Here is a 26373-nt window from a genome sequence, read left to right as displayed (position 1 = left end):
AATAATAGCTATCAATGAATAAAGTTTTAAATTCAATTCATTTCAAATAGATCAATGCGTTTATTTTGTCAAAATGTGTTTTCGTCACTAACGTATTGTCATTTTGCCTTGTTACAAAAAAGAAATAAGAAAATTTAATACTTCAAATTTAGTAAAATGTCAAATTTTTGGTTATTACATAACTGTATTATTCAGTTATCATGAATATTTATTTATATATTTGTTTTACAAAAGGTTAGAAAAGTTTTACAACTGTTGATTTCCACCTGTAAAAATAATTATCCAAATTCTACAATAAAACAACTGAGAAAAGTTTAAATTAACATACACAGAAAATACTCGTTAATGCGAAAAATCTTGGTACAAAATAATGACCAGTTCAAATTATCGAGTTTCGAATTGTCCAAGATTTACATATTTCTGTATAATATTCCAAATGTCAAGTACTTCCTGTAATAAATTTATTAAAGTAGATCAAAAAGTAGTAAGTCACTCGAGTCTAGTAGCTTAGAGTATAAATATCTTCATCTGTTATTTGTAGCCAAATTTTTCAATCCCATAAATCTGTCATATTTGATGAGATGAGAAAAAAAGGGTAGCCCATATGCAACGTGACACTCGAAAATGTGTTACTGTAAAAGCATAGCCAAATTGAACAAATTTAAGTTGTTCTTGGTCTATTGTTTTTTATAGCATGGAGACACTATGATCTGAACGAATCCGCTAACATATGCATATTACGTTCTGACCGAATTTTTACTTCGAATTTAAAAGTAGCCGTATTTCGAACTAACCTAATTCTTTAACATGTAAATCTATATATCTCCAGCTGGGACAAATGGTATAGTTACGAAGTAATGAAAATTTGAATTACCTGTCTTCGAAATAACGAGGATTTTCTGTATACATATATAAAAAAATAAGATGTTATTTAACATATTACATCTTATATTAACTACATTAAATGTTAATTTAATCTAGTAAATACAACATTAAATTTTATAAAAGAGGTGGAAATACTTAGTGTCAAATAATATGAAATTGAGCCATCACAAATCAAATTGAAAGAGTTTAAGGTAGGGCCCTGCAACCAGGAGTGTGTTGTCAGACACACTTCCGATTTAGACAAGAAGAAAGAAAAATGAAAAAGCAGAAAATGTAAGGCACGAAGGTAAAGTGTCACGCCGAAATCCAGACGTGAGTCTCTCACTGGTGGGAATACAAAGTTAAGTAAATTAATTTTAGAATAAAAAGAAAAATTTACAATGGAGAAACGAAACATAACATTTAAAATTAGTTTAAACTTTAGTAGAACATAGTTGAACTTAGTAAGTACAAAATCAGGGTGCGTTTACTTTTGAGCTAATAGTGCTACGTCTGAACACCGGAAGTGACGTCATTAGCATGTGTATTCGTGCTTACATGTCCAGTTCGAAAGTAAACGGGAATGCTAACAAGAAATATGGTGGTTTCTTGCAAATAATCATGTCAAAGCTGCTATTTTAAATGTTGCGTTACAGATACAACTACTTGATTCTGAATCAGACGAGGATGATCTTATTGCGGATATAATTGTAAAAAAAATGAAAGAAGAAAAAAGAAAAGTAAGGTCAAATAAAAAAGATAGAAACTTTTATTGAAAGGACTGTACCTTTTTGTAATCCAACCGATTTTAAACAGCAGACTTACAAGAGAATCTTTTGAAAGTCTCTTTTATACGAACTTGTGTAGTTTTGGATTATTATTATAGCCAGTGGCGTAGCGTAGTGGGGCGGCAGGGGCGGCAAAATTTCACAATAAATAATAATATCTTGTAAAAATTTGAACCATTTCATTTCATATTTTTGTCGCACCTCAACGGTGTTTATTTCCTTACGATTTATTTAATGCTCTGAACATAACATTTCTGAAGATTCCAAACACGTATAAGGTAAACTTCACTTTTAATCATAATGAGTCGAACTTAATTTTTTTCACATCTGTTTATGAAAAAAGTCATCTAAAGCTATTGAATCAATACAATATCACAATAAAAAAAGATCATTGTAAACATATTATACAACAAATAATTGAAATTTACCAATAAAAATACTTTCTGCCGTTTATTTTTCCAAAAATAATTCCATATTTATTACTTTGTACAGAAAATAATTTTTTCATGGGAGCAGCTATATTGAATTAGCGCAAAGCTCCACAAGGAACTAGCTAGCACTCCGAGCTTACCAATTTCGCTAAACATGACGTCACATAGCTCTAAAGTAAATGCCAATGAGCGTGGCGCTCCGACAAAAGTATACAGGCTGAGCGTGCTGACAGTAAAATTAGTTCAGAAGTAAACGCACCCTCAGTAGTATAGAGTTAGACTATTTCTATTTGTAAAACGGATACCTAGTTGAGTTTATCCGAACTTCGACTTATAACATACTAGGAAAACAGTTGTCTTCTCTTCTAGAAGTTGATTTTCTTCCTTTTTCTTCTTTTCTCTGTTATCTCTTCCTCTCTTCTTTGCCCTTACTTCCTGGCTCGTTCACTTTCTTTCTCATTCTTTTTTAGTTGTTTGTCTTCTTTCTCCTTAACTCAGTCCCTTCACAAATTATTTTATTATTTTATTTTTCGTTTTGACCGGTTATGATTTTTTCGGAGAAAGTTTCGGCAATAAAGGGAAAGATTGATTGGTTAGCCTTTTGTTTTACTTTTCTCTTATCTATTAAGAATTAAATGCGTCCACGTGATATGAATAGAGGACATAAGGGAACATACCAGTTCCCTTATGGTTTCGAATATATAAAATATATAAAAGCAATGGGATCAGTTATGATAAATTTTAAAAATTAAAAAGTGCAAAAAATACTTAAAATTCTGTTTTAAACTAGCGCGTTAAAATTACTCTTTTTTGCCATGACTTCGAAGAATTTCAAGACACAGAAATGGAAAAAATTGAAGTTAACAATCACTCCTTACTTTATTTCAACTTTTCATCACCATATGCATTTCACTTTTCAGCCTCATCAGTGGTTATTTCGTTTTACATCATCTGTGCTTTTATATTCTATCAACATGCATCTATGCTGACTCCGGTATTGAAATTAATGGTGTTTACATAATTATTAATGCAATAGTGTTTTACAATACATCTTATAACTACATTTTCTATTTTATACTATATTTTTATTTTTATCTTGAGGAAACCGTGTTTTATGTTTTCTTTCTTGCGAAGACACAATGCAGTGACAGTAGATTTAAAACACTGGGCAAATTTTCATTTTTTATTCGGTTGGGAATAAAAAATGAAAATTTGCCCAGTGTTTTAAATCTACTGTCACTGCATTGTGTCTTCGCAAGAAACAATATTTTTTATATTATCACGGTCAATAATTCAGGTTTTATCACTGCAATGTTGGTACCAGGGGGATTCTGTTCTTTTCAATCTTGTTGTCGCTTCGTGTTCCTTTAATCTTATTCCGAGGTTGCTTCCTGTTCTGCTGATGTAAACCTTCTTATCTGTACATGTACAATGTAGCTTATAAACGACTCTCGCAACATGAAAAGAGTTTTTCTTAATTTTAGCATTTTCTTTATTAATTAAACAAATACTTTTATTAAGTCTATTACTTTGTTTTCTTACCAAATTCACAGAATGATTTCTTAAAGAATGTTTATATTTCTCATAAGGTTTTTTAACATAAGGGATTTTAATAAATACATTATCGATTTTTATTTTTAACATTATATCTATTATTAAGGTGGAAAGTTGTCTTAGTAACCATTCGCCAATAAGTTTTAGGAATCAGCTCCCAAAGATTGGAGAGAGAATTGAAGGGAAGAAGTTTGATATTAACAGGGCAAACTGGGCGAAGTTTTCGGCCCGGTGTATTAATGAACTCTGGGGACAAATATATATGAATTGTTTGGATAAGGAAGAGGAACAGGCTAATATAGATAATGATATCCAAAAGATAAATGAGATATGTGAGGATTGTATACCACAGAAGAGGCAGGGGAGGCATTTGGTCCCGTGGTGAAATGCAGATCTTACCTTCTTGCGAAGGAACAATAACAGGTTAAGGAGGAGGTTTCAGCATTGTTGGGATCAGGAGGAAAGGGAGAGGAAGAAAAGGGCCTATCTAAGGTTTGAGAAGCACTATGAGCAAAAGATTAAGGATTACAAGTTGAGTTCTTGGAACGTCTATTGTGAGGAGAATCCAAGTAATCCATGGAGCTTTATTTTCAAGCTCAGTACAGGGAAGGTTAAATCTAACAAGGGGAGAGCACGACCTGGGAAATTCACTTTGGGATGAGACTTGGTATATAGGTAGTACTCCTTTAGGATGTTCAATCCTCAAAACAAGAAAGCGCAATGGCCAGCCGATTTTAAGAAAAAGGCCTTTAAAAATTAGAGCTCAGCTTATGTATAAGTTTCACTAGGTCAGCAGCTGCTCAGCAGCGCAGTTGACATCGTTCTTGGCTACTGCCAAGTTGTTCAGTGTTCAAATCTCGGTCTCAATTAGTATTTTTTTTTTCTCTCTCTAAAAATGTTTTAAAAATAAGTATTTTGAATATATATAAATATTAAAATTTTATTATAATAAATAATTTCATTTAAAAAAATGTTTAACACATATTACATGTCATTTTAATTATAATAATACAAAATAATAATAATAATAGTTATAAATAATTAGTTATGGAACAACAGTTTTCATTTATTATTCTATTGTATCAAATTTTTCGAAGGTTACTACTCTTATTAATTCTCACCACTTAAAAATAAAAAGTATAAAACATGTCTTTTATATTCATCTTTACTTCTATTTTAACAAAAATAAACAACTAAAATGTTTCCAATTCCAACAGTATTATATAAATGAGATCCAATTTAACACTTCAGTGTGAAACGTATCACATTAGACTGACATTTTCAACAGCAAAACAAAATTTTTCACAAGGTCATAAAAATGGGCATGGACTTATGGACTGACCTGATATTTGGAGTGTCAGTTTACTTTTGGATTTCGAAGAGATCATAGTGTTCTGTAATATATCACACCATAATACAAATAGTTTCAATATTTTACAGTAAAATGTCTGTGAATGAAGATACTATCAGTTTACCAACAGTTAGATGATGATGATTATTAATATACTTATTAATTATTTTGTATTATTATAATTAAAATGACATGTAATATGTGTTAAACATTTTTTTAAATGAAATTATTGATTATAATAAAATTTTAATATTTATATATATTGAAAATACTTATTTTAAAAAATTTTTAGAAAGAAAAAAAACACTAATTGAGACCGAGATTTGAACCCTGAACGACTTGGCAGTAGCCAAGAACGATGTCAACTGAGCTGCTGAGCAGCTGCTGACCTAGTGAAACTTATTAGTACATAAGCTGAGCTCTAATTTTTAAAGGCCTTTTTCTTAAAATTGGCTGGCCATTGCGCTTTCTTGTTTTGAGGATTGAACATCCCAAAGGAGTACTACCTATATACCAAGTCTCATCCCAAAGTGAATTTCCCAGGTCGTGCCCTCCCCTTGTAAGGCAATTACTACGACAGTTAAGACCCAATATGGGTACACTAATTCGATGCAGGTAACTATTTCTTACTTATTGAATCAATTCTTACCAGAGGACAGTAGAGCTGTTGATAACAAGGGGCATAGGAAAATAAGGCAAGTGGTAGAGGAGACATATAAAGAGAGGGAAGACCCTCCTTTCATAGCAAAAGAAGTTAAAGAGAGTATAGAAAATATAAAAGCAAATAAAGCCCCAGGAGCTGATGGCATTGTAATTCAAATAGTAAGGAAAATGTGGGAGGCCTGTCCTAAGGTACTCCTCACAATCTATAATCAATGTCTAAGGTATGGAGTATTCCCTGAAAGATGGAAGAGGGCAAGAATGGTGATAATCCCAAAACCTGGAAAAACGGATTTTTTGGAGCCTGGTAGCTACAGGCCCATAAGCCTGTTTTCTGTAATGGGCAGGGTCTTAGATGACCTAATAATTAAAAGAATAATGTGGCACTCGGAGCGTAATAGTAAAATTGATGAGGTCCAGTTTGGATTTCAGGGCCAAAGGTCAACAGAGGATGCAATAAATAAAGTGGTGAAAGATATAAGAAAAGTATTGCCTGGAGACTAATATGCAATAGCTATAAGTTTAGACATTAAGGCTGCTTTTGACACTGCATAGTGGAGACGATTCTCCACCACTTTAGGACTAATAATTGTCCACTGAATCTATATTATCTTCTAAAGGACTACTTTAACGAGCAAAAAGCGAAGTATAATTCTAACTATTTGAGTGTAGATAAGATTTTAGAAATGGGGTGCTTGCAGGGCTAAAAATCCGGGCCAGCTTTTGAATACTTTAATTTGATTGTATAATAAGGAAAATATTAAGAAGAGGCGTTCGATGCACGGCATATGCCGATGACATTATCATAATTTGCTCAGGGCATTCTCGTAGGAACATAGAGATGGACTGTGGAAGCCTACTGGAAGATGTAGATCAGTGGGGAAAGAGGCCAAGTTCGTATTTAATCCACAAAAGACAAAAATCATGATATTTGCAAAGAACTTTACTTTGGCTTTGCAAAAGAAGCCGCCAATCATAAGGATGAGAAATGAGAAGATCGAAGTGGTTAATAACATGAAATACCTGGGTGTAATCATCGATAACAGGTTGGGCTGGAATATGCATGTAAAACAGTTAAAAATAAAATGTACTTGGGGGCTCAAATGAGAAGCAATGGAAGCTATTTATTATGGCATGTTTATACCAATAATTACATATGCAGCTTCAGTGTAGAGTGATAAGTTCAAAAATACAAATTAGATGAGGTGTCTATGGCAGGCTCAAAGAACTGCTCTTTTGAAGCTAACGAGGTGTTTTAAAACTAGATCTACAGAGGCTCTTATGGTTTTGGCGGGAAAAGCCCCTCTTGAATTAATATTAGAGGAAAGAGCTCAGAGGTATTGGCTACAGAAAAGGCAGCGAGGATAACAGGATCGATATCCCAATCGATCAAAATAATTACGAACGAAATATCTTAGTAAAGGAACTGCCACACCCAGCTGAAAGTGTAGTGGTAAGGCTGCAGGCCATTGACCTAATTAAGACTGATATATATATGCACGGCTCCAGGTCTGATTCTGGCACTGGAGCCGCCTTCGTAGTTTATGAGCATAATGAAAAAATTCATAGTGACAAAGTTACATTAGAAGCATATTGCTCTAATTTTCAGGCTTAGTTAGTGGCCATAGACAAAGCTGTTGAATGGTGCATAAAACATGAACGGAAAAAAGGAGTCTGTATTAATACAGATAGTCGTAGTGCTCTTCAGGCCCTCACTAACCGTAAATGTAAACATCAGCAGGTCTTTAGTATTCAGACAAAACTAAGAGAGCATAGTCTAATACAGAAGTTTTATTTTAAATGAGTCAGAGTACATGTTGGTATATGTGGGAATGAACGGGCCAATTTTCTGGCCAAAAAAGCAGCCACTGGTAATAAAAAAGTGTTCACCACAATTCCACAGTCCTGGGGAAAGAAGGCATTAAAAAGTAAAATTAGAGAAAAATGGCAACAGACTTGGACAAATAGTATAAAAGGGAGGAAAACCTTCGAATTACTCTCGAATATTAAAGAAAGACTCTCCCATCTTAAGTGGTTTGGAAGAGAGCGTGCACTTATTATTTGTCTTTCGAGACATGATGGCCTCGGAGAATATAGGAACAGGTTTCACCTAGATAAACAAAATGAATGTGTATGTGGTGAGGAGATGGAGACTTTGGAGCATTTTATCTATGATTGTTTGGAATGGACATTTGAAAGGCATTATCTCGAATTGATTGTATTGGAAGAAGGGTTGCGCTGGCCCTGTAGTGTATACCAATTAATCAGGAACGAACAGACACACAGTCAGCTTGTCACCTTTTTCAGGAAGATCATTCAGAACAAATTAGCTCTGATCAAACTGTAATTAATTTTTCTGAGCGAGTTGCTCAGCAGTTTGTACTTTTTCTTTTTTGTATAATTGTATTTATGTATAAGGCTTTAGAAGGATAAAGTATCTATGCCCCGTTATGCGAAAGCAGTGCGGGGAAGTTTGATTCCTGTAAGGGATGGAGATGATTTAATTAATAATAATAATAATAATAAATGCCTTCACTATTTCCCCGAAGCTCGCGTCAGAGTCAAATACCACTCCAATGGTGCAGATTTGCTTTTGGTATTTTCTGAGTCTTTCCACGTGGACCCACTTTGTCTTACCATTCTAAAACCTAGAGTACCTAAATATCAGAGTAGCGACATACGAGTCATCGCCGCCATATTCTCTCGACTGCCATCACGTGGTTTATGGGTTTACATTAAGAAATGACGATTTTTTTAGTTTGATAAAGCATTTTTACGAATAAAATGCTTTATTAAACTAAAAAAAATGCTTTATTAAACTATTCCATTTTTCTGGCGATAGTATTTTGTGGAAATTGCTAAATCTGTATTCTTACAGCTATATTTGGAATATGGAACGATTTTTTTTTGTTTAATAAAGCATTTTTACGAATAAAATGCTCTATGAAACTAAAAAACTCGTTCTTTCTTAATGTAAAAACCCATAGACCACGTGATGACAGTCGACAGAACATGGCGGCAATGACTGGCATGTCGCTACTCTGATATCTTGGTACTCTACTCTAACCTTATTCTGTAGCTGCCCTCCGCTCTTGTTTTTCTATGATGGCAGGCCCTATCCACCAATTGTCAGACTTGTTGTTTGGATACGTTTTTCTCATCAGGACTGTAACACCCACGCTAAATTCCTTGGGTCACGCCCTCAAGTTATAGTGTGCCACGTACTGATTTTGTTTTACGCCGCATGTTCGGCCGCAATCTTGCTGACTGCCTTAATGCGTTCAACCAGGCTCCATATGGACTCCATGGCTTTGTCGTTAAGATGGTCGGCAAAGTTACTGACTGCTCCATTCCCTTTTTAAATAGCTTGTAGTCCTACCAGCGCTCTTTCATACAGCATTTTCGAAACGTGTTATACCGGTAGTCTCGTGTGGTTCCTCCCTGTACGTCCATAGCAAGAAGGGAATGATTCTGTCACAATTCCTCTTGTTTCCTGCTATGGTGTGACTCAGCATATTTTTGAATGTCTGATTCCACTTCTCCAAGCTTCCATTGCTCTGTGGGTGTTCCAGGGTCGATAATGTAATGCTTACTCCTAACATTCGGGTCATCTTCCATGTTAGCACTGCAGTTAAGTTGGTTCCCTGGTCACAGCAAATGATCTCAAGAAAACCTGTCCACGTGGAGACCTGTAAGAGGGCTGAACAAGTGGCCATCGTTGACAGCGATTTCATACACTCAACTTTGAGCCGAGGGCAAAGATCACTTATACAGGGAGCGTATGGGTAACCCCTGGATGACAAAGATTTTATCGGCTTACTCATATCTGTATTGACCACCTGAAACAGGGTGCAGGATCGCGCGAGCAGCGTAATTAGGGTTCTATCAAGAATGTCAGTTGGCACTATTACTTTGAAACTGTAACAACTCTAACAGTATTTCTGGATATCTGTTGCCATTCCCGGACAATAGAAGACCTCGCGAATATTACTCATTGTCTTCCGGCTGCATAAATGTCTTCCCCATGGAGTCTTGTGGGCTAGACCTGAAACTTCCTTCCTCCCTCCGCTCTTGGGGTACTATCACCTGTTTAATGGGTCTGCTGAACCAACTGAGCCGATGGTAGAGTATTCTGTCTTTGACCATCAACCCGTCTTTCCCATTCCTGGCAGCTCCCACGATCGGGAGAACGACTTGTCTTTGCTTTGGGCATCCAATAGATCTGTCCCGTTTTTCCTATTGTCCCGTTTTGCTCATTCATGGCCAAAAGTCGATTTCTGCCACATACTAACTTAAACTTAACCTGAACTATAGTTTGCGATATATAACACTTACCTACTTCACACAGGGCAAAGTCTGTTGCATACACAGATAGCCATTCTTAAATATAAATAAGTTATTTAATAGAGACAACCATCTATTATTAAATAAATTATTTCATTTTTCGCATATTCATGCAATAATATTACTATAATAAGTTTATTTAGCTATAGTCGCCAACTATACCGCACAAATAAAAAATTGCACAAAAAAAGACTGCATAAAAACAGGTTTGACTGTATAAAATCAAATACAAAAAATAATGGAAGATTATAGCAACATATATATATATATATATGTATGTACTGATATCTCTGCAAATAGACGTGCTCAGCCATAATTATGTACGGTATCCGAAGAGTCATTTTCCTGTTATAACTCGGATGGTACGAGAAGCAGTGTCAATCCTGACACATATTCTATTTTACCATTTTTACAGGTATATTGTCCATGCATTTTATAAGTTATAAAATAATTAGAATAAATAGTCGCACTTTCCAAGTCTTGATTCGCAAATCTAGACTACAAATTAATAATTCTATACGTAATGGTATAAATTACTTATATATTCGTATTTAAGCGTTTAGCTATTACGATCTTTATTAAACCGTTTTATTTTTTAGTTCATGACAGAACAATTTAACTTAAAATTTCTGAAATTATGAAACCTGACAATAATCTCACAATATTCCTACAAAATGTATGATCTATTAAAAGTAAAGGGGATACTATAAACTACAATCTATGGAATTTCTGGACTTTGAGTATATATCTGAACTGAGGGCACAGAGACAAGTTCAACAATACCCTACATTTGGACTGGAGACGACAAATAAGAAAGTTATTATAGTTTTTAATGTTTTCATACAGACAGCACTGTACTTGCTAGTGCTGCGATCTCGCTGTAAAGTCTGCAAAGAAATTTTAAAAAAACACGCTGAAAGGCAAGAATTTGCACGAACAGTCAAACACCAGTTTTTTTTCGTTTGTTCAAGGACTACCGTGAATCAATAACTAGTGACGTTAAAAAATCGGCGGCTTTCCTTCCTTCCTCCCTCCGCTCCTCCCTCCGGGGGCTATCCTCCCAGGAGAGTCCGTCGGGAGCACAAACTGTCGAACGCCAGTTTCTTTTTTTCTTTTTGTTCAAGCATCGCGACTTCAGATTGCCATAGCGCGGTCAGCTCGTTGTACTAGCCGATCGCGAGCGATAGCGAGACTGAGGGGCCGTCGCCCCCAAGATCGACTAGCGAGGATATGCAAAAAGGACTTAACTCGAACTGTAGACGATTAGTACGCTCATGGATCAACATCTAAAACTGTTGAAGGTATATATGGCTGACTTGCCGGACTGCCTGTTAAACTCGCGATAGGTTTAGCAGAGAGAGCGAGTCGACTCCCCATCATCGTGCGATCGCCGAAAAAAAGTATGATAAATTTCTTATTTTTTGCCTCCGGCCCAAAAGTAAGGTACCGTTGAACTCGTGTTGGTCCCCTCAGTTCAAATATATACTCAAAGTCCTAAAATTCTATAGATAGTAATCTATAGTACACCCAAAATAAATTTCAATATCTTTATACTACCCTAAACGAATTTTATAACACGCATATCTTAACAAAAAGTTCGATAACAATCCATTTTTGCGACTTTTAGATCTACTTTTATTATTCATTCTTTTTCTCAAATTCCAGCGAGGAGGTGGAATTAGGTTAATTTCATCTATCTATGAGTATGTAGATTGAATTTTAATAGTTAAATTACTTGCAATTAAAACAATTTTAATGTGCAATTTTAATGCAATTTTAATGTACGCGTTACACCAAGAACGTTAAAGCGTATTTAAAAAGTTATATGGCTATGTAATAACTATAGAAAACTTTAATAATTAAAATAATAGTCTGTGGTAATTCTAATATATCTGATTATACTTGTTATTTTAATGGACCTTCTTTCACACATCCTGATTATGAAGAAGTTTATTTTATTAAATTGGAAAAACGGACAACAGTACTTACATAGCAATTTAATAAAGATACATAATACTTTTATATATTCTATCATTCACGATTATTAGAAAGAATTCAAATACAGTTTTAACTTTTTAACAAACAAATCATTTTATTTGAGGCTATGCCTCTGTAAAACAGTAAAATGGTTAAAATCAAGGCATTACCTAATATTAAATGCTGTCTCTGTAAGTGAAATTTTGTAGTGTTGCTAGTGATTGTAAACGATTAGATGATAAAGACATTTTTTACCTTCGATATATTGTCACAGTTTTAGGTACTCGTAAATGCTGTCAGCCAGTTTATAAAATTTTAATCAATAAATTATTATATATTAAAATATTTTTTCAATATTCTATGCCGTATTGAATTATATTTTTACCATATTTACACACATGTTTGTTTTATTCCAGATGGAAATGAGGATTTATTGTTAGCACTAACATATTCTATGGATAACCAAATGTGGAGAATTATGAACGAGGTACGTTAATTTTAATATATATACAGAACTTTAAATATTTAATATATTAAATAACATTTTTGGAAAATTAAAGCTATATGCAATAACAAAAAATATTTCATCGTAAACGCTTTGATAAAAATAAATTTTATGTTTTCAATTTGTGTTCTTGTGAAAATATGCTTATAAAAATAAATACCAGTTTGATTCTCTTTTACTGTACGAATTCACATCGGCAGCTTTAAGTCCGATTCACAGTTTTTAACCTATTTTTGCCAATGCCGTAATAAATAAAAAATTGCATTTTATTTTAGCATATTGTTAATTTTACCTATGTACGGTTTGTGAATGGTGTTTGTGTTCTCACACCAGCGTAAAATCCCACGCGTCCCAATTTACCCCACTGCGGCGATACTACGGCCCTTATAGCCTACTTTCGCGGAATAAGTGATTACGCTCAAAAATTTCTGACATCAAGTAGGTTACCCTTAATTGTCAACTTTCCCAGTCTTTTCTGAATGTCAATAACGTGGTCTCGTATGTGAAACCAGAGGTAAAAAGATGGAGTAAAAACTGACAAATCTAGTGGAATTAAATCATTATAAACATTTGTTAGACGGCACGAAAGTTTGTTCAGTACGTTACACAACTAAGTAAGACATACTGTTCGCGAATATGTACATTATCATTGCAGACACAGAGAGAAAGTTCACAAATTTCGATACCTTACAAGTCTCAACTAGATATCCTACGTTGAGGAGTACTGAAATTCTGTTTTGGAAGAAAAATAATAATTCTGGCGATAGGAGCGTACAAGCAAAAGGAAGACGAAAAATCCAAATGAGGCACACATAAGAAACTGCAGAAGGTAATAGTACACAGGCATAGATCTCAAAGGGATGAAGAACAGGGGAGACAATTTATTAAAATCAGCCATTCCTCATCACATACAAAGGTGCAAATTCTTCAAACGTGATTGATGTCTAGGAAAGGTGTCATAAGGTGTTGCTATCAATTCTTAGATAGCGTAAGTTGGCACTGTTTCAAGTCAAAAACATTACATATACTAGCTTCTAATGAAGTCATCATCAAGTTGTGTTCTTTTAAATTGTACACTTATGTTCAAGATATAAACTAAAAATATTTTATTATTAGCTATTGTACTTTCCAGGTATCAATGGTGATTCCACTCTTTATTTAAGAGTGTTATAGTTTTTAAAAATATGTTTGTAATTTTATACTTTTCCAGCTTCACGTTAGGCCTTAATCCACTCTCTCTCTTCACGGTGTGAATTTTAAAAAATTCCATCTTAATGTGCATTTTCATGGCATACCCTATTAAACTGCTTTGAAAAACGCAAAAAATTGCATGTAAAATAGTATAACACACGCCGAGTTCTTCACGGTAATGATATGCTATGAAAATGCAGTTTAAAAAAGATTTTTTCGAATTTTCCACTGCGAGGGAAAGGGAGAGGGTTAAGGATTACCCCGAAGAACTCAACTTTTACTGTACTCTTTTAGATGCTATTTTTGCATTTATGCATGAAATCGAACATATTTTTTGACTCTTCTAAAAATTCTCAACGATATTTAGTGTTCCATCGTATATAAACATGACACGGGAAACGCTTGGGCATAAGTTCGCTTTATTCGAACTTTTCGTCTTAATGTTTGATTTTATATTTATGAATAATTTTGGAAGCTCCAGATTATTTTTCGAATTTAGTAAACCTAAAGAAGAACTCAGAAAGGGTTACGAAAACGCTGGTTATTCATAACTTACTTGTAAGTGGGACTACGCGCTGGTTAGTGGTTGCAGTGAGTCTTAATTATCGTAATCCCGGTGTGTAAGCAGATATCTAAAAATTTTCTAATTAGTCTCAGAAGAGAGGGATTTAATTCTTGCACTCGGTGAAAACGGGTAAGATCGGCTATAAACTAATAATCTTATTTTTTGCTACAGTTACTTTTTGTTCAAGCAACGCCCAGCTCATCTGCTAGTATGAAATATATCTTTAAATATCTGAAGAATTTATATTCTTCTAACTTCTCAACCTGATCAACATGCTTTTAAAACTTTTGCATAGCAACGCTTATTGATAAGAAAATTCTTATTCTCATAAACCCAATGAGCCTAACGAAGTACTGTACGTAAAAAACCAATTAGTTCTTTGCGGTTGCTTAAAGCGAGTGTCCCAGTAATTTTGATCGCATTGTATTTGTCGTTAGTTGTTTATTTAATCTTATAATATCGTTATCTATTTACATTTTTGTAGTTTTGTTCTTTTTCTTACGAGGGTCATTTTAAAAGTAAAGAACATTTGTCTTTCTAGATATTTTTAAGATAATGAAACAAAACTTATTTTACAACACACACGATACCTTAGCTATTGTTTTGCGTAGTCATCATACAAATTTAAACATTTGTCGTAGCGTATCACCAGCTTTTCTATGCCTTCTGCACACTCAGTTACCACCAAGTATTGAACCAGTCATTATCGGCCTCTTTCAGTTTGTTGTCACTTCCATAGTGATTCCCAATAAAAAAAACCCAACCCTTCGATTTGAAAAAGAAATGATAATCACTCGAAGCCAAGTCCTGGCTACAAGGAAAATGTTCAAAAACTACCCACTTAAAGTGCAGAAGCAAGTTCCTCGTCAATGCAGCAGCATGCAGATGTGCGTTATTGCTGCTGCGTTGACGAAAAACTTAATTAATTGTTAATTAAATGTTGTTTTGACAGTGTTTAGACGAATAAACACATTTTCAAAACCGTCTACTTATAAATATATCCGAGAAACTCTACCTTCTTATAGTAAGTCTATGGAAGACCTTCTTGCTGTTAATTGGCTTTAAAGGTTTCGTTTATACCACTTTACGCTCTAATTGGTAATTTCTACTATGACTGAAACAATTTAAACGAATTAGCGCTCTTTCAGTACTGTCTGTTCAGGATTTTCCAGCGTAGAACCAATGTCTTCCAAAGTCACAACATCATAGTCAGAAGGTAAACAAACATTAAAAATGGCTATTTTAGTCATTTTTCACCTGTAATTTATGTATTTCTTGTATTCAATTTACTTAGACTAGAAGATGTCTTATCAAAAGATTCCAGTCGAAAATTTACCGAGAAACTCATTACTTTCTGGAAAATATTAAACCAAAACCAAAAGTATTTTAGTTTTGTTGGCTAATTTACCACGGAATGTTTCTGAGAAAACACTTATTCTTTTAAATAACGACAATAAATATGAAAATGACTAAAACTAGAGCTGAAAGACGATAAAAATAGCAATTATCTAACGTTTGTTTACAGTTTCACCTTGATTTACGTGGATGGAGAGTCCTTATGGCAGTCAATTTTCCACCATACAATTCTAAAAAAATGCTTACTTGTTCAAACAGAATCAAACTAGAAGTTAGCTAATTAGACCGTAAAAATTACGAAATAACATTTAAATAAAAAAATGATAGCTATGCGACAATCGTGTCGCGTAGATATTATTTTTTTGGTTAATGTTACCTTAGGTTCCGAGATGGCGGCGGTGGGAATTTTTCCCTATCTTGGCGACTGCGGCGGGGAAAAATTTTTTCCCTAGAGTCGTGACGTCGACGCCGTTGAGAATTTTTCCCCGTTCGGTTTCAACCCTGAGTTCGACGTTGCCGATATCCTGTAATCTCGAAACGGCGACGGTCGTGTGTAAATTTGCGACGGTAGAGGGAGCCTTTTCGTGACGTCGTGCGAGAGTAATATCGGCGGGAAATTCGTAGTGGTGTTACGAACGAATATGCAAATGCTCGATCTGTGACGTGATTTCCGTTCATTTCAATGCAATTTTATGCAAATCGACTAGTTTCCAGTTGGAATCGTTTACTGCAGTGTTGCGACGAATTGCGTATTGGAATAATTGCTGTGTTTTTTTTTCTGGTTACGATATTTCATTTTTTTCCTCACCACCTCCTCGCGTTTAGTTTATTGCCAATTATTCGATAATGAGTAGTTTTGCCGATTTGAGTTTCGACGACGAATTTCGGTCGAGTGGCACCACCCGTGATTTCTACAAGTTAATGGAAGACGACTTTTTGGAGCTAGGTTTGCCTCCCCTTATCGATAACGCATTGAACTTTCCGAAATTTGCTGTAAAATTAGGCATACAGCCGACCGAGTCCGTTTGCATTCCGTGCGATTCTAAATGCAAATTATATCATCGGAGTAATAGAGAAAGCTGTTTCTTGCGATGTAGTAAGTGCGGAACGAAGACTTCTGCCTTTGAAGAAACATTTAAAAGTAAATTTGGCCACATTTCTTGGGGTTGCATTCTGTCGTTTATATGGCCAAGTAGTAATAAATCGAACAGAGGGAAACGCCAATCGACCAATAAAAGAGCAGCCGAATCGAAAAGAACAGGGAAGAAAAGAGCCGCACCAAGAGAAAAGGAAAGTATCCAAGCTGGCAAAACCGAAAAAAGAATGGATCGGAAAGGAAAAAAAAAGTAGGAAGAAGTAGGCAACCACCATCGAAAAGTGAGTAAAAAAAATTTTTTTTTTTTTTGATTATTTTGGTTAACGTCCGCGGAGTCTGCAGAGAAATTCAAGATGGCGGCCGGAAACGCGGCCATCTTAAATCGAGGAAAAAATTTTTTCCCCGTCGCAGTCTCCAACGTAGGGAAAAATTTCCCCGCCGCCATCTCGGAACCTAGGGGAACGTTTAACCTTTTTTATAATCTAATAATCTAAATTAATCTTCTAAAAATAATTTTAATTATAATCTGCGTTTATCATATATTTATTTCCTATCGCTGCACAACAAAACAAACCTAAAAAGTCATCATAAACTGAATTCCAAGCAATTACAAATGAAATCCCTGCATTTGATTGTATCGCGACATTTTTGTCGCAAAGCTCAACGAAAAACGTAAAAATAAATTATGACAATACGAATTGTGAAGATTGTAAAAGTTTAATTAATTGTATTTTTGGAACATTAAGAGATTAACATAGAGGCATTTTTAAGTAACATTATGTGAGGTTTGTATATTATGAACAGAAGAATTTACAGAAACCACAACATGTCGTAACTTGCAGAATTTTTGATGGACCGTTCGTTATTTTTTTGATAGCATCATTTCGTACATAGAAAACACTTTTGTCTAAACTACCAGTGAAGAATTTTGATGCTTTCTGTAATTTTTGGAGGGATGTCAATTTGATAACTATATCACATGAAAATTAAAAATAAAATTAATATATAAAGATCCAACAAAACTATCTGTTAAATCATGAATAAAATATTCTCTTGAGTAAAACTAAATAAAAACTTTGTCAATTAGTTGATTTACAACCCAGAAAGAAGCATTTGTTTAGAGCATCATAAGACAATTAACGTTTATTAATTCTCGCTGTAGGGGATAACGCGAAGTCTATTAAGAAATCTTTAGGCACCAGTACTACATTTCTAAAGAACTTCACTTGAATGAGCCAGTCTCTTTCTTATATAACTTTTTTGCAAAAACAAACGTAACTAAATGAGCTTTATATTTCTCTTCTTTATCAATAGATTTCCTGATGCACAACTTGTAACGTCAATTTAGTCAACTCTGGCATATATTTGTCGTTTTATGACGAATATAAGCCAGACTTTTCTAAGCATCTGAATTTTCGGTTGTTAAGATTGCACCGTGTTGCCCTTTTAACAAGGAAAAAAAACAAAATTTTTTATTTTTGATGTCCATTTCAAGTAATATTAATTTCGAAGAAAAACTCTTCTAGTCCTTGTACATTTTTAAAATTGTGTGGTTATTTCCTCAGAGTTGTAGGTTAAAATCATTATAATGATTCATTTTGTCTGTTAAGAACAAAAGTCTTTAAAACCATTCATTATTATTAAGTCCGAGGTCATGTTTACCGAGTTCGTAAAACAATATTTGTTTCCTATCAAAACACTCAACAAATGTATTAAGTACTTTGCCTCGACTCAACTATTGTATTTCCGAATGTAACAGCAAATCTCCATATTCCGATTTAATCTCTGTCAAAAAAAAAGCATTGAAGCGCCTGTGTACTAATGCTGATCGTGCTACTATCATGTTTACGATCTTAACAACTTTTTCCATTACATCTATAAGTTGTTACGTAGACGCCTTTGCAATTAAATTTTCATCGTAAGGTATACAATGAAAAGATAAAAGTAACCGGCCAAGTTCATTTTTCATTAGTTTCACAAATTCAGCAGTTTTTCCTTTCATAGCTGAGGCACCATCAGTTGTTAAGGAAAACAATTTACTTTTTCAATCCAATACTTGCTCATTTTTTAAATTAATAAACTCTTGTACTTGACGATAAATGTCAGTGCCTTCGGTCATGTTATATACAGAAGCAAGACCGCAAAGTTCTACATTGACTTTTGAACTATTTATTGATGCATATCTAATAACAATTGAAAGGTTACCAATACTATTTTTATCGGTACTTTCATCGAATGCAATAATAATTACGTCACTAGATATAAAATTATTTCTCACTTGTTCACCAATATTTTTGGCCATATCTTCAATGCGAGGCTGAACTGTTCTGGCTGATAATGGCGTTTTTTTAATTCTCTTAAAGATTTGTTTTTTTATCTGTGAAGTCATTAAATAAGTGTTAAGAAGAATTTATGAATGCGTTTTCCAAAAATTCGCTGTCTGTAAACGGTTTTCCGTTTGTCCAATGCTAAGAGCTGCAATAAAGCTGGCAGGTGTAGAATGATTGTGGCTTGTAACAAAACTCTTTAACAATTTATTTTGTTTTCCAAAAGTTAATACACGTTTAGCAATGTATTGAGATTTTTTTCATTTGTCATCTCTCTCACATTTTTATGTTTTAAAGGAAAGTGTCACACAATATTGAAAGTTCTGGTAGTAATTACATTTGTGCATAAAGTACTGTACATATCAATTTGTCACCATTTTCGATACATCCAAACTTTTTTTTTTACACATCTTAAAATAATCTCTTCTTTGTTTCTGTTTGTCCATGGTAATCATTTGTTTTAAATGATGATAACTATTTTCCTGCGTAACTGTAATTGCGTAAATATTCTTGAGCTACTGACCTAGTGCTACGACTGAGAGAAGGAAACCAGTGTTACCACATATCTCTCAAGAAATTATGGATCGACGTTGCCAAACTTATCGATTTCTTCTTGAAATTATGTTCATTACTGCAACTTTGTAATCAAACAAAAATGTTATTGTTATTATTTATTGTCAGTTTATATTTTATGTATACTTCAAGCGTTCGTTTCATATTTATAATTTATTTTTATAAACTGTATTATACTTTATGTGACCGGAGGGTCAAAGTCTTTTTGACCCCTCGTCAGGATGTGACACCACCGAGTCTGTCACGATTCAGAAATCGCGACGGCGGGTTCTTACGTCATGCGAGCGGTCGCGGGTGAGCGGATACGTTCGTTGTCGAGGTGGAGGTAGGAGAATCGAGGAAGTGAGTCACTCCGGACACTGGCTAAGTAACAAGAATAAATTTAACAAAAATTTATAAAAAAAATTACAGCACGACGCATAGCTAACAATGACGTATTCCTAGATACACGGAGAGAGAGAGTTTACAAACGATTCCCGAGTTGATAAATACCTTGGTTAAGGAGAGGTTAGAGTTCCTTGAGCTGCCAGGTATCCACGATCCTAGACAGTATATTCCACAGAGGTTTACAATCCACAGAATAAAACAGTCCACAGGATAAACCAATCCACACGGTAATATTTCCACGGTAATAATTCCCTGTTTTTTAGGTGGTGTAACGCTTGGATGTAGATTGGAAGGTTGCGGGAAGTTTTTCCAGGGTTGGGCTCGCGGGGGTAACCAAACGACGACTGCCTGGATTTGTCATCGTTCCTTCGTATTATTTTTCCACTTAGGGTTTTTCCATGAGGTCAGAATCTCGTTGTTAAGGGTCAGGTGTCCAATACGTGAATTACTTCTAAAAGTTCCGGGTGACATACGCCTAACTAGATGGATCATCCTCAACGAGGAAGTAAGTTCGTGGAAAATAATTTTTATGGTTTTCAACAGATCTTTTGATAAAATGGTGGAGGTAAAACAATCGAAAAAATTTGATTGAACACTTTCGTCCATTCGTCCGTCACATTTATTTTCGGAACTCAAGTGGGTCACTTGTAATTATGAAATGGGTCACTCGGTGATCTGCGGGTCTTAGTTTGCTGAGGCCTGCACTAAATTTCAGATAATTTTTCTTAACGAATATATTCAAAGAATCTTGTATGGCTGTTGTTTCTGATAAAAGAAAACATTAACTAGAAGAGGAAAATCATTTTGTGTATTCTTCTAAGCAAACAATCATTTATTATATGTAAATATTACAAATTTCACAGCAGAAATCCCCACAATTATAAATTGTAATAATAATTTAATTTACATAAATAAAATGTTTTTCAAAAATAAATGATTAGTAAATATCTATTATGATAATGTCATGTGGTCCTTGCAGTAAATATACTTCTTTTAAATTTAAAATAGCTATGTTTAATGCTTTAAAAACATTTGTTAAACCAAAGCTGCACATAATTAAAAGTAAATCTTTATCTCATCATGTGAAAAACACGAAGAGATCCTTCTTACATGCCGACAGGGGCAGAGAATTTGAAACATCAAAAAGGATCAGAGTTGAATTTCATTTGAATTATTTTCTGTCATCTGCTCTTTTAAGTTTAAATTGTGACTCCTCAAAATATAATCAAAAATTTAGTTACATTACATTACAAAAGTTATTTTAAACACTTTCTAAATTTATATTTTCAACATTATTTTATCCACTAACCTTAGACAGCCTCGAATTGTCAGTTGGTTTTCATTTATCTTTTCTGCAATATTGGTGCCATTTAGCTTTTCTGAATTTGTCATAAGGAGAACAAAACAATCCTTCACCTTTGGCTGTCGAATTTTTTATATTCAGTGCTGAACACCAAACTATTTTAATTTATATAACAAAAAATCCAAGTAATTGAGATCGAAAAAAACAATCAGCTTTGCTCTACAAACACATTTACTCTGAAAAGGACTCAACATAGCGACCGACACGATGCATCAGAGTGTGGTGTCTACACCTTATATTCATATACCTTGAATTTGCTTACAGGTAGCGCCATCTATTGGCGCTACCTGTGTGCACGCTATTTGTGTAAATAAGCAAACTGAAGGTTTACATTTTTTTAAATTTTTGGCAGCAAGAAAACGAGATTACTTTATATCACACGAAATCACACATAATACTTTGCTTCCCACCTGCCTGTAATTATGCGCTGACATCATATGAACTTTTAAGTCTCAACGAGTACTAAATTTGCCCCTATACATGAATGTTTAATAACTAATATAATTTCTTTTGTTTTGAATTAGCTTGTAAATCTTCATACGCACTGTTCCTGACAAATGAAAGCGTTCATTAAAGTTTATTTTATCCTAACAATTAGAAACTGAAATTCTTAGTTCATCACCGGATATGTAGACCCCTATTGTTTGTTGTTAGCATAGATCCATGGGCATAGCCATGAAGGGCATGGGTGGTCCCGGCCCCCTGTTAACCTGGTGCCCCTCCCCAGAAAATTACAGCCGAAAAAGTGTTGACTCGATTTAGAAAAAGAAATAGAAAGCTGAAGCTAATTTAATTGGGTGTAGTGCTCCCACTGAAAGTCTAGATCTAGATTAAAGACAGTGAACTATGTTAGAGAACGGTAAAAAAAATAATTGATTGATTCATTTTTTTTAAGACATTGCTAGAATTAGAAATTAATGTTAGAAGAACGTATAATTAAAGGAAGTTTCATATTATATGGGTGTTTTATCTTCAATTCCTATGGAAATTCCATTTTAATGAACAATAATTTGAAATAATTCAATTTTGTGTCAAGCTAGCCTCTACTATGCTCCATAACAAAACCCTGGCTACGCCACTGCATAGACCTTTCGAGAAAGCATTACGCACACATTCTCCATACGACTTTATACTGGAGTACGCGATGGCCAGTCCATTACATCTCTTTTTTTGTTGTTTAAACCAGTTTCTGGTAGATTCAGAGACATGATAAAAAGCTTTGCCTTGCTAAAATTTCTACTCATTTTCTCCAATCAATAGTTCAAATGAAACAAAATGTTCAAATAACATATTTTGCTGTACGTCTGAAGTCACTCTATGATTAATTATGATAATATCTGCTTTTCCATAAAAAGCGAATGTTGACCAAACTATGACTCCACTAACCCCCATATGTCTGCATAACACTTCTTTGGTTGCTATCATAAATCATGCCAATAGTACGTATTATTCTCTATTTCATTCAGATTAGACATTTTTCAACTGAAAAATCCACATTTTCTAGTCAAAGTCATTACTTATTTTGACCATTTCAATCTTTCTTTTTTGAGGTCATTTGTGAGCTTAGGTTTTGCCTTACCTTATAAGCAGCATTATTACAAGTACTATTTTTGAAAAGAGTAGCTGCAGTTGAATAAGGCACTTTCGAATACAAACTAGCAGTAATGTCACGTGTAGACATTTCCCATGATGTGGCAAGATAAAAAACTTTTTATTATCCTTTTCTCACATAGTGCTTCTTTCGACTAGTTTGTTAAATTATGGCAACGCAACAGTTGGGCGATCTCCGAAAATACTTAATGCTTTTGTCGTTATTGCCAAAAAGCGATGGGGTCTGGCGACTGAGGCTATGAATGCTATCTATGATCAAATCTTTATACCAATTACCACCTATGCCTGTGGCTCCTGGGGGCAAGCAGTCTGCAAAGTCCACATCAGGCGCAAGCTTTTATCGGCTCAAAGGAGAGCCCTAATTCAGATTACGAAGGCATACAGCACGACTTCTAACGCCTCTCTTCATATCCTTGCAAGGAAGGCCCCAATTGATAAGATCATCACTTTACATCATAAGTCTTGGCGCATTAAGTGGGGTAACGACATTACTGTTGGCAATATCATCATTAACAGCGACAACCTGGAAAGAAATGTCAACTTTCGGGACACAAGACACCCTGCTACCGACTATAAAATTATTTTTGAAACCACCGAACAAGCCGACATTAACATCTTTACTGATGGATCGAAGAATGGCGCTTCTGTTGGCTGCAGCTATGTGGCCTACAACAATGGAACCGAAACCGCAGCTGGACAATACAGACTTGGGAATGACTGTACGATCTTCCAGGCGGAGTTGTTTGCTATTTATATGGCGGCCTTCTGGGCTGACAACAACTATAATCACAACAGAATCAGTATCACCACTGACAGCGCCTCTGCTCTTGCCATCCTGCAGACGAAGAACTTACACCCGCTGGCCTGTAAGATCCAGGAAATCATCAACAGTTCTTCGTGTATCTTTTATCTAAACTGGACTAGAGCCCATCAGGGCCTACATGGCAATGAAAGGGCTGACACTCTTGCCAAAGATGCTTCCACTAATCTTAAGTTGCCAATTGCATATAATAAAATAAACATTAATACAATCAAAGGGATCCTGTGGAGAGATCTTGTTGATTCCTGGCAAGAGGAATGGGATACTAACAACTCTCACTCCATCACACACAGCTTTATCCCCAATATAAAAGAGTTCCTCACTTGTAGCTGGTACATTCCCAGCCGCAACATCTGTCAATTTCTCACCGGACACGGAAGGTTCCATTCCTATTTGGCAAGGTTTAGGTTAGCGAGCAATCATAACTGCTCCATCTGTGATACAATTGATGGAAGTGAACATTATATTTTACAATGCCCTATGACCGAGCGGGAACGCCTTCAGCTCAGAGTACTTTGTGAGGCTCGCAACTATACATGGCCTCCCCACAATTTAAACTGCTTTATTAAGCACAGTGACACTTATCACGCATTTTTGGACATTGTCAAATGCTACTTCAGGAACACTTCTGTTCCTGGATATCGATAACTATAGCTCATCGTGTACTCATCCTCTCCTCATTTAAGTAATTTTGTTTTTCATGTATACCTTCACTGTAATGGTAATTTTATTTCTCTTCTGTGTATCAATTGGATCAAATTGCATCGGAAAAGGTAATTACTTTAGGAGAGCTACAAGAGTCCTACAAAAGTCATCATAAGAGTGCTTCAAGAGTGCCTTTGGAGTGCCTCGAGACAATTGCTTCAAGAGTGCTTTAAGAGTGCTTGGAACAGCGAAGTGGCTGATGTGAAAAATGCTTATGAAAGTATTAATCAGGAATGAAACAAAGAAGACATATTGCACATCAGAAGCAGTCAAAAGTGTGAATGACAGAGAAATAACAGAATTTGACGTCATTATTAAAGGTAAAGGTACAAATAGCTGCAAACGTAATTGGACCTAATGGAACTGACGTTAAAAGTCCAATTGCAGCAAAGAGACGACGCAAATTTTACAGAACTATATTATTGCAAGCTCACCGTATCAGCGAAAACGCCTCTAGTTTGTAAGAATTATTTTATTTTTAATTTTATTTTATTTTATTTTTTTTTTATTTTATTTTTTTGTTATGTTTTGTATATTATCTGTGCTCTGTGTTAAATCTGTAATTGTCATTCTACTTGTAGTTGATGTCATGCTTGTATAGATTAGTAGTTATTATTGTGTTATTATTATTTATTATTTGTTATTACCTAGATGTTACTTTATTCTGGTTAAACAATTTTTCCTACTTGTAAATCATATATCCATTGTATCTCTGATGTGTTTTATCCGGTTATGTATTAACGGCACCGGTTATGTACCTATGGTATCTTTTAATTAAATAACTGAACTGAAATAATAACTGATCTCCGTGGAGGAAATGCTTACCGGAAGATTATTTGAAAGTATCTGGTCCCTAGTCAGGCGTTACAGACATAGAGAAAACCCACTAAACTTCATGTGGTTAGCTTGTTTTTGTCATGCGCGAACTCATGACTGAACTTCCAGTTTTCAGAGAACGGAACCACTTCGCCAGTTTTCTGACTAGATTATTTATTTATCTTTATTGATTAATCATTTAATTACATTTTAAATTGATTCAACATATATTTTCAAAAGTGTTGCAATTTGTCTATGAGATTTTCCTTGTCTATAATATAAAAAAATTTTATTATTTCTATTTCCATATAAAATATTTTCTGTTTGAAAATTCAGCAAAAACTGTTGATGATCTTCTCTATATTATTCCTAATGATGTGTATGTTCGGAATTAGTTATTCAATTTTTTAAACTTCTTGAATATATCACAAAAATATTAAAAATAAAATTTTTGAATTTATTCTTGACCAAAGAATCGTTAAATGCATGTTTGTACAATTTTTACATCTAAGTATTGTAACTAGAGTTTTATTTTCATTAATAATATATTTCAGTTAAGTCCATATAAGTGCATTAAATCCACTGCAGGTAAACACATTGTTAATCATTAAATGTTAACATTCGAAATTTGTGATGTTTTTCTTTTGATATGTATTAAATTATAACTTTTTCTATTTAATGGTTTCTCATATAATTGTTAATAACACTTTTAGGTAATATACTTGAAAAAAGAAAATACTTTTGAAAACCTATCCTACTTTGCACATCACTTTACAATTGTCCCTCTACCTCACAATAACGTAAAAGAAATCAGTATGAACATTTCGTTTTGCAACGATCAAGGTATTTATAATTTTATATGTATATGTTTATAATATAGAAGTATTTAATACTGATTAACAGTACAGGTAACCCCCGTATAATACGGCACTTTTACAGCTCGGATTCACTGTAACACGGTTCGAGAATTGGGTACTTCTCTGTATAAAAACAATGGATTCATAGCACGGATTCACTCTAACACGATTCCAAAATTGTGTGAAACCCTCATACAACATGAAATGTAATAAAAACTATTAAAAGCTAACT

At 34.3% G+C, this 26373-nt stretch overlaps 1 protein-coding gene across 1 annotated transcript in view; it reads left to right on the top strand.

Moving 5' to 3' along the window:
• The window catches only part of LOC136987492 (LDL receptor repeat-containing protein egg-1-like), a 117827-nt gene that overhangs the window by 38677 nt on the left and 52777 nt on the right, over positions 1-26373 (top strand). Inside the window, exons 11-12 of the mRNA XM_067285225.1 lie at positions 12386-12456; positions 25998-26127. Coding sequence (XP_067141326.1) covers positions 12386-12456; positions 25998-26127 — 201 coding nt within the window. The remainder of the gene's footprint in view (positions 1-12385; positions 12457-25997; positions 26128-26373) is intronic.

This window comes from Centruroides vittatus, unplaced genomic scaffold, assembly GCF_030686945.1.
Source record: "Centruroides vittatus isolate TY-2023 unplaced genomic scaffold, ASM3068694v2 scaffold_2342, whole genome shotgun sequence".
Taxonomy (NCBI): domain Eukaryota; kingdom Metazoa; phylum Arthropoda; class Arachnida; order Scorpiones; family Buthidae; genus Centruroides; species Centruroides vittatus.
This window is presented reverse-complemented; position numbering and strand designations above follow the sequence as displayed.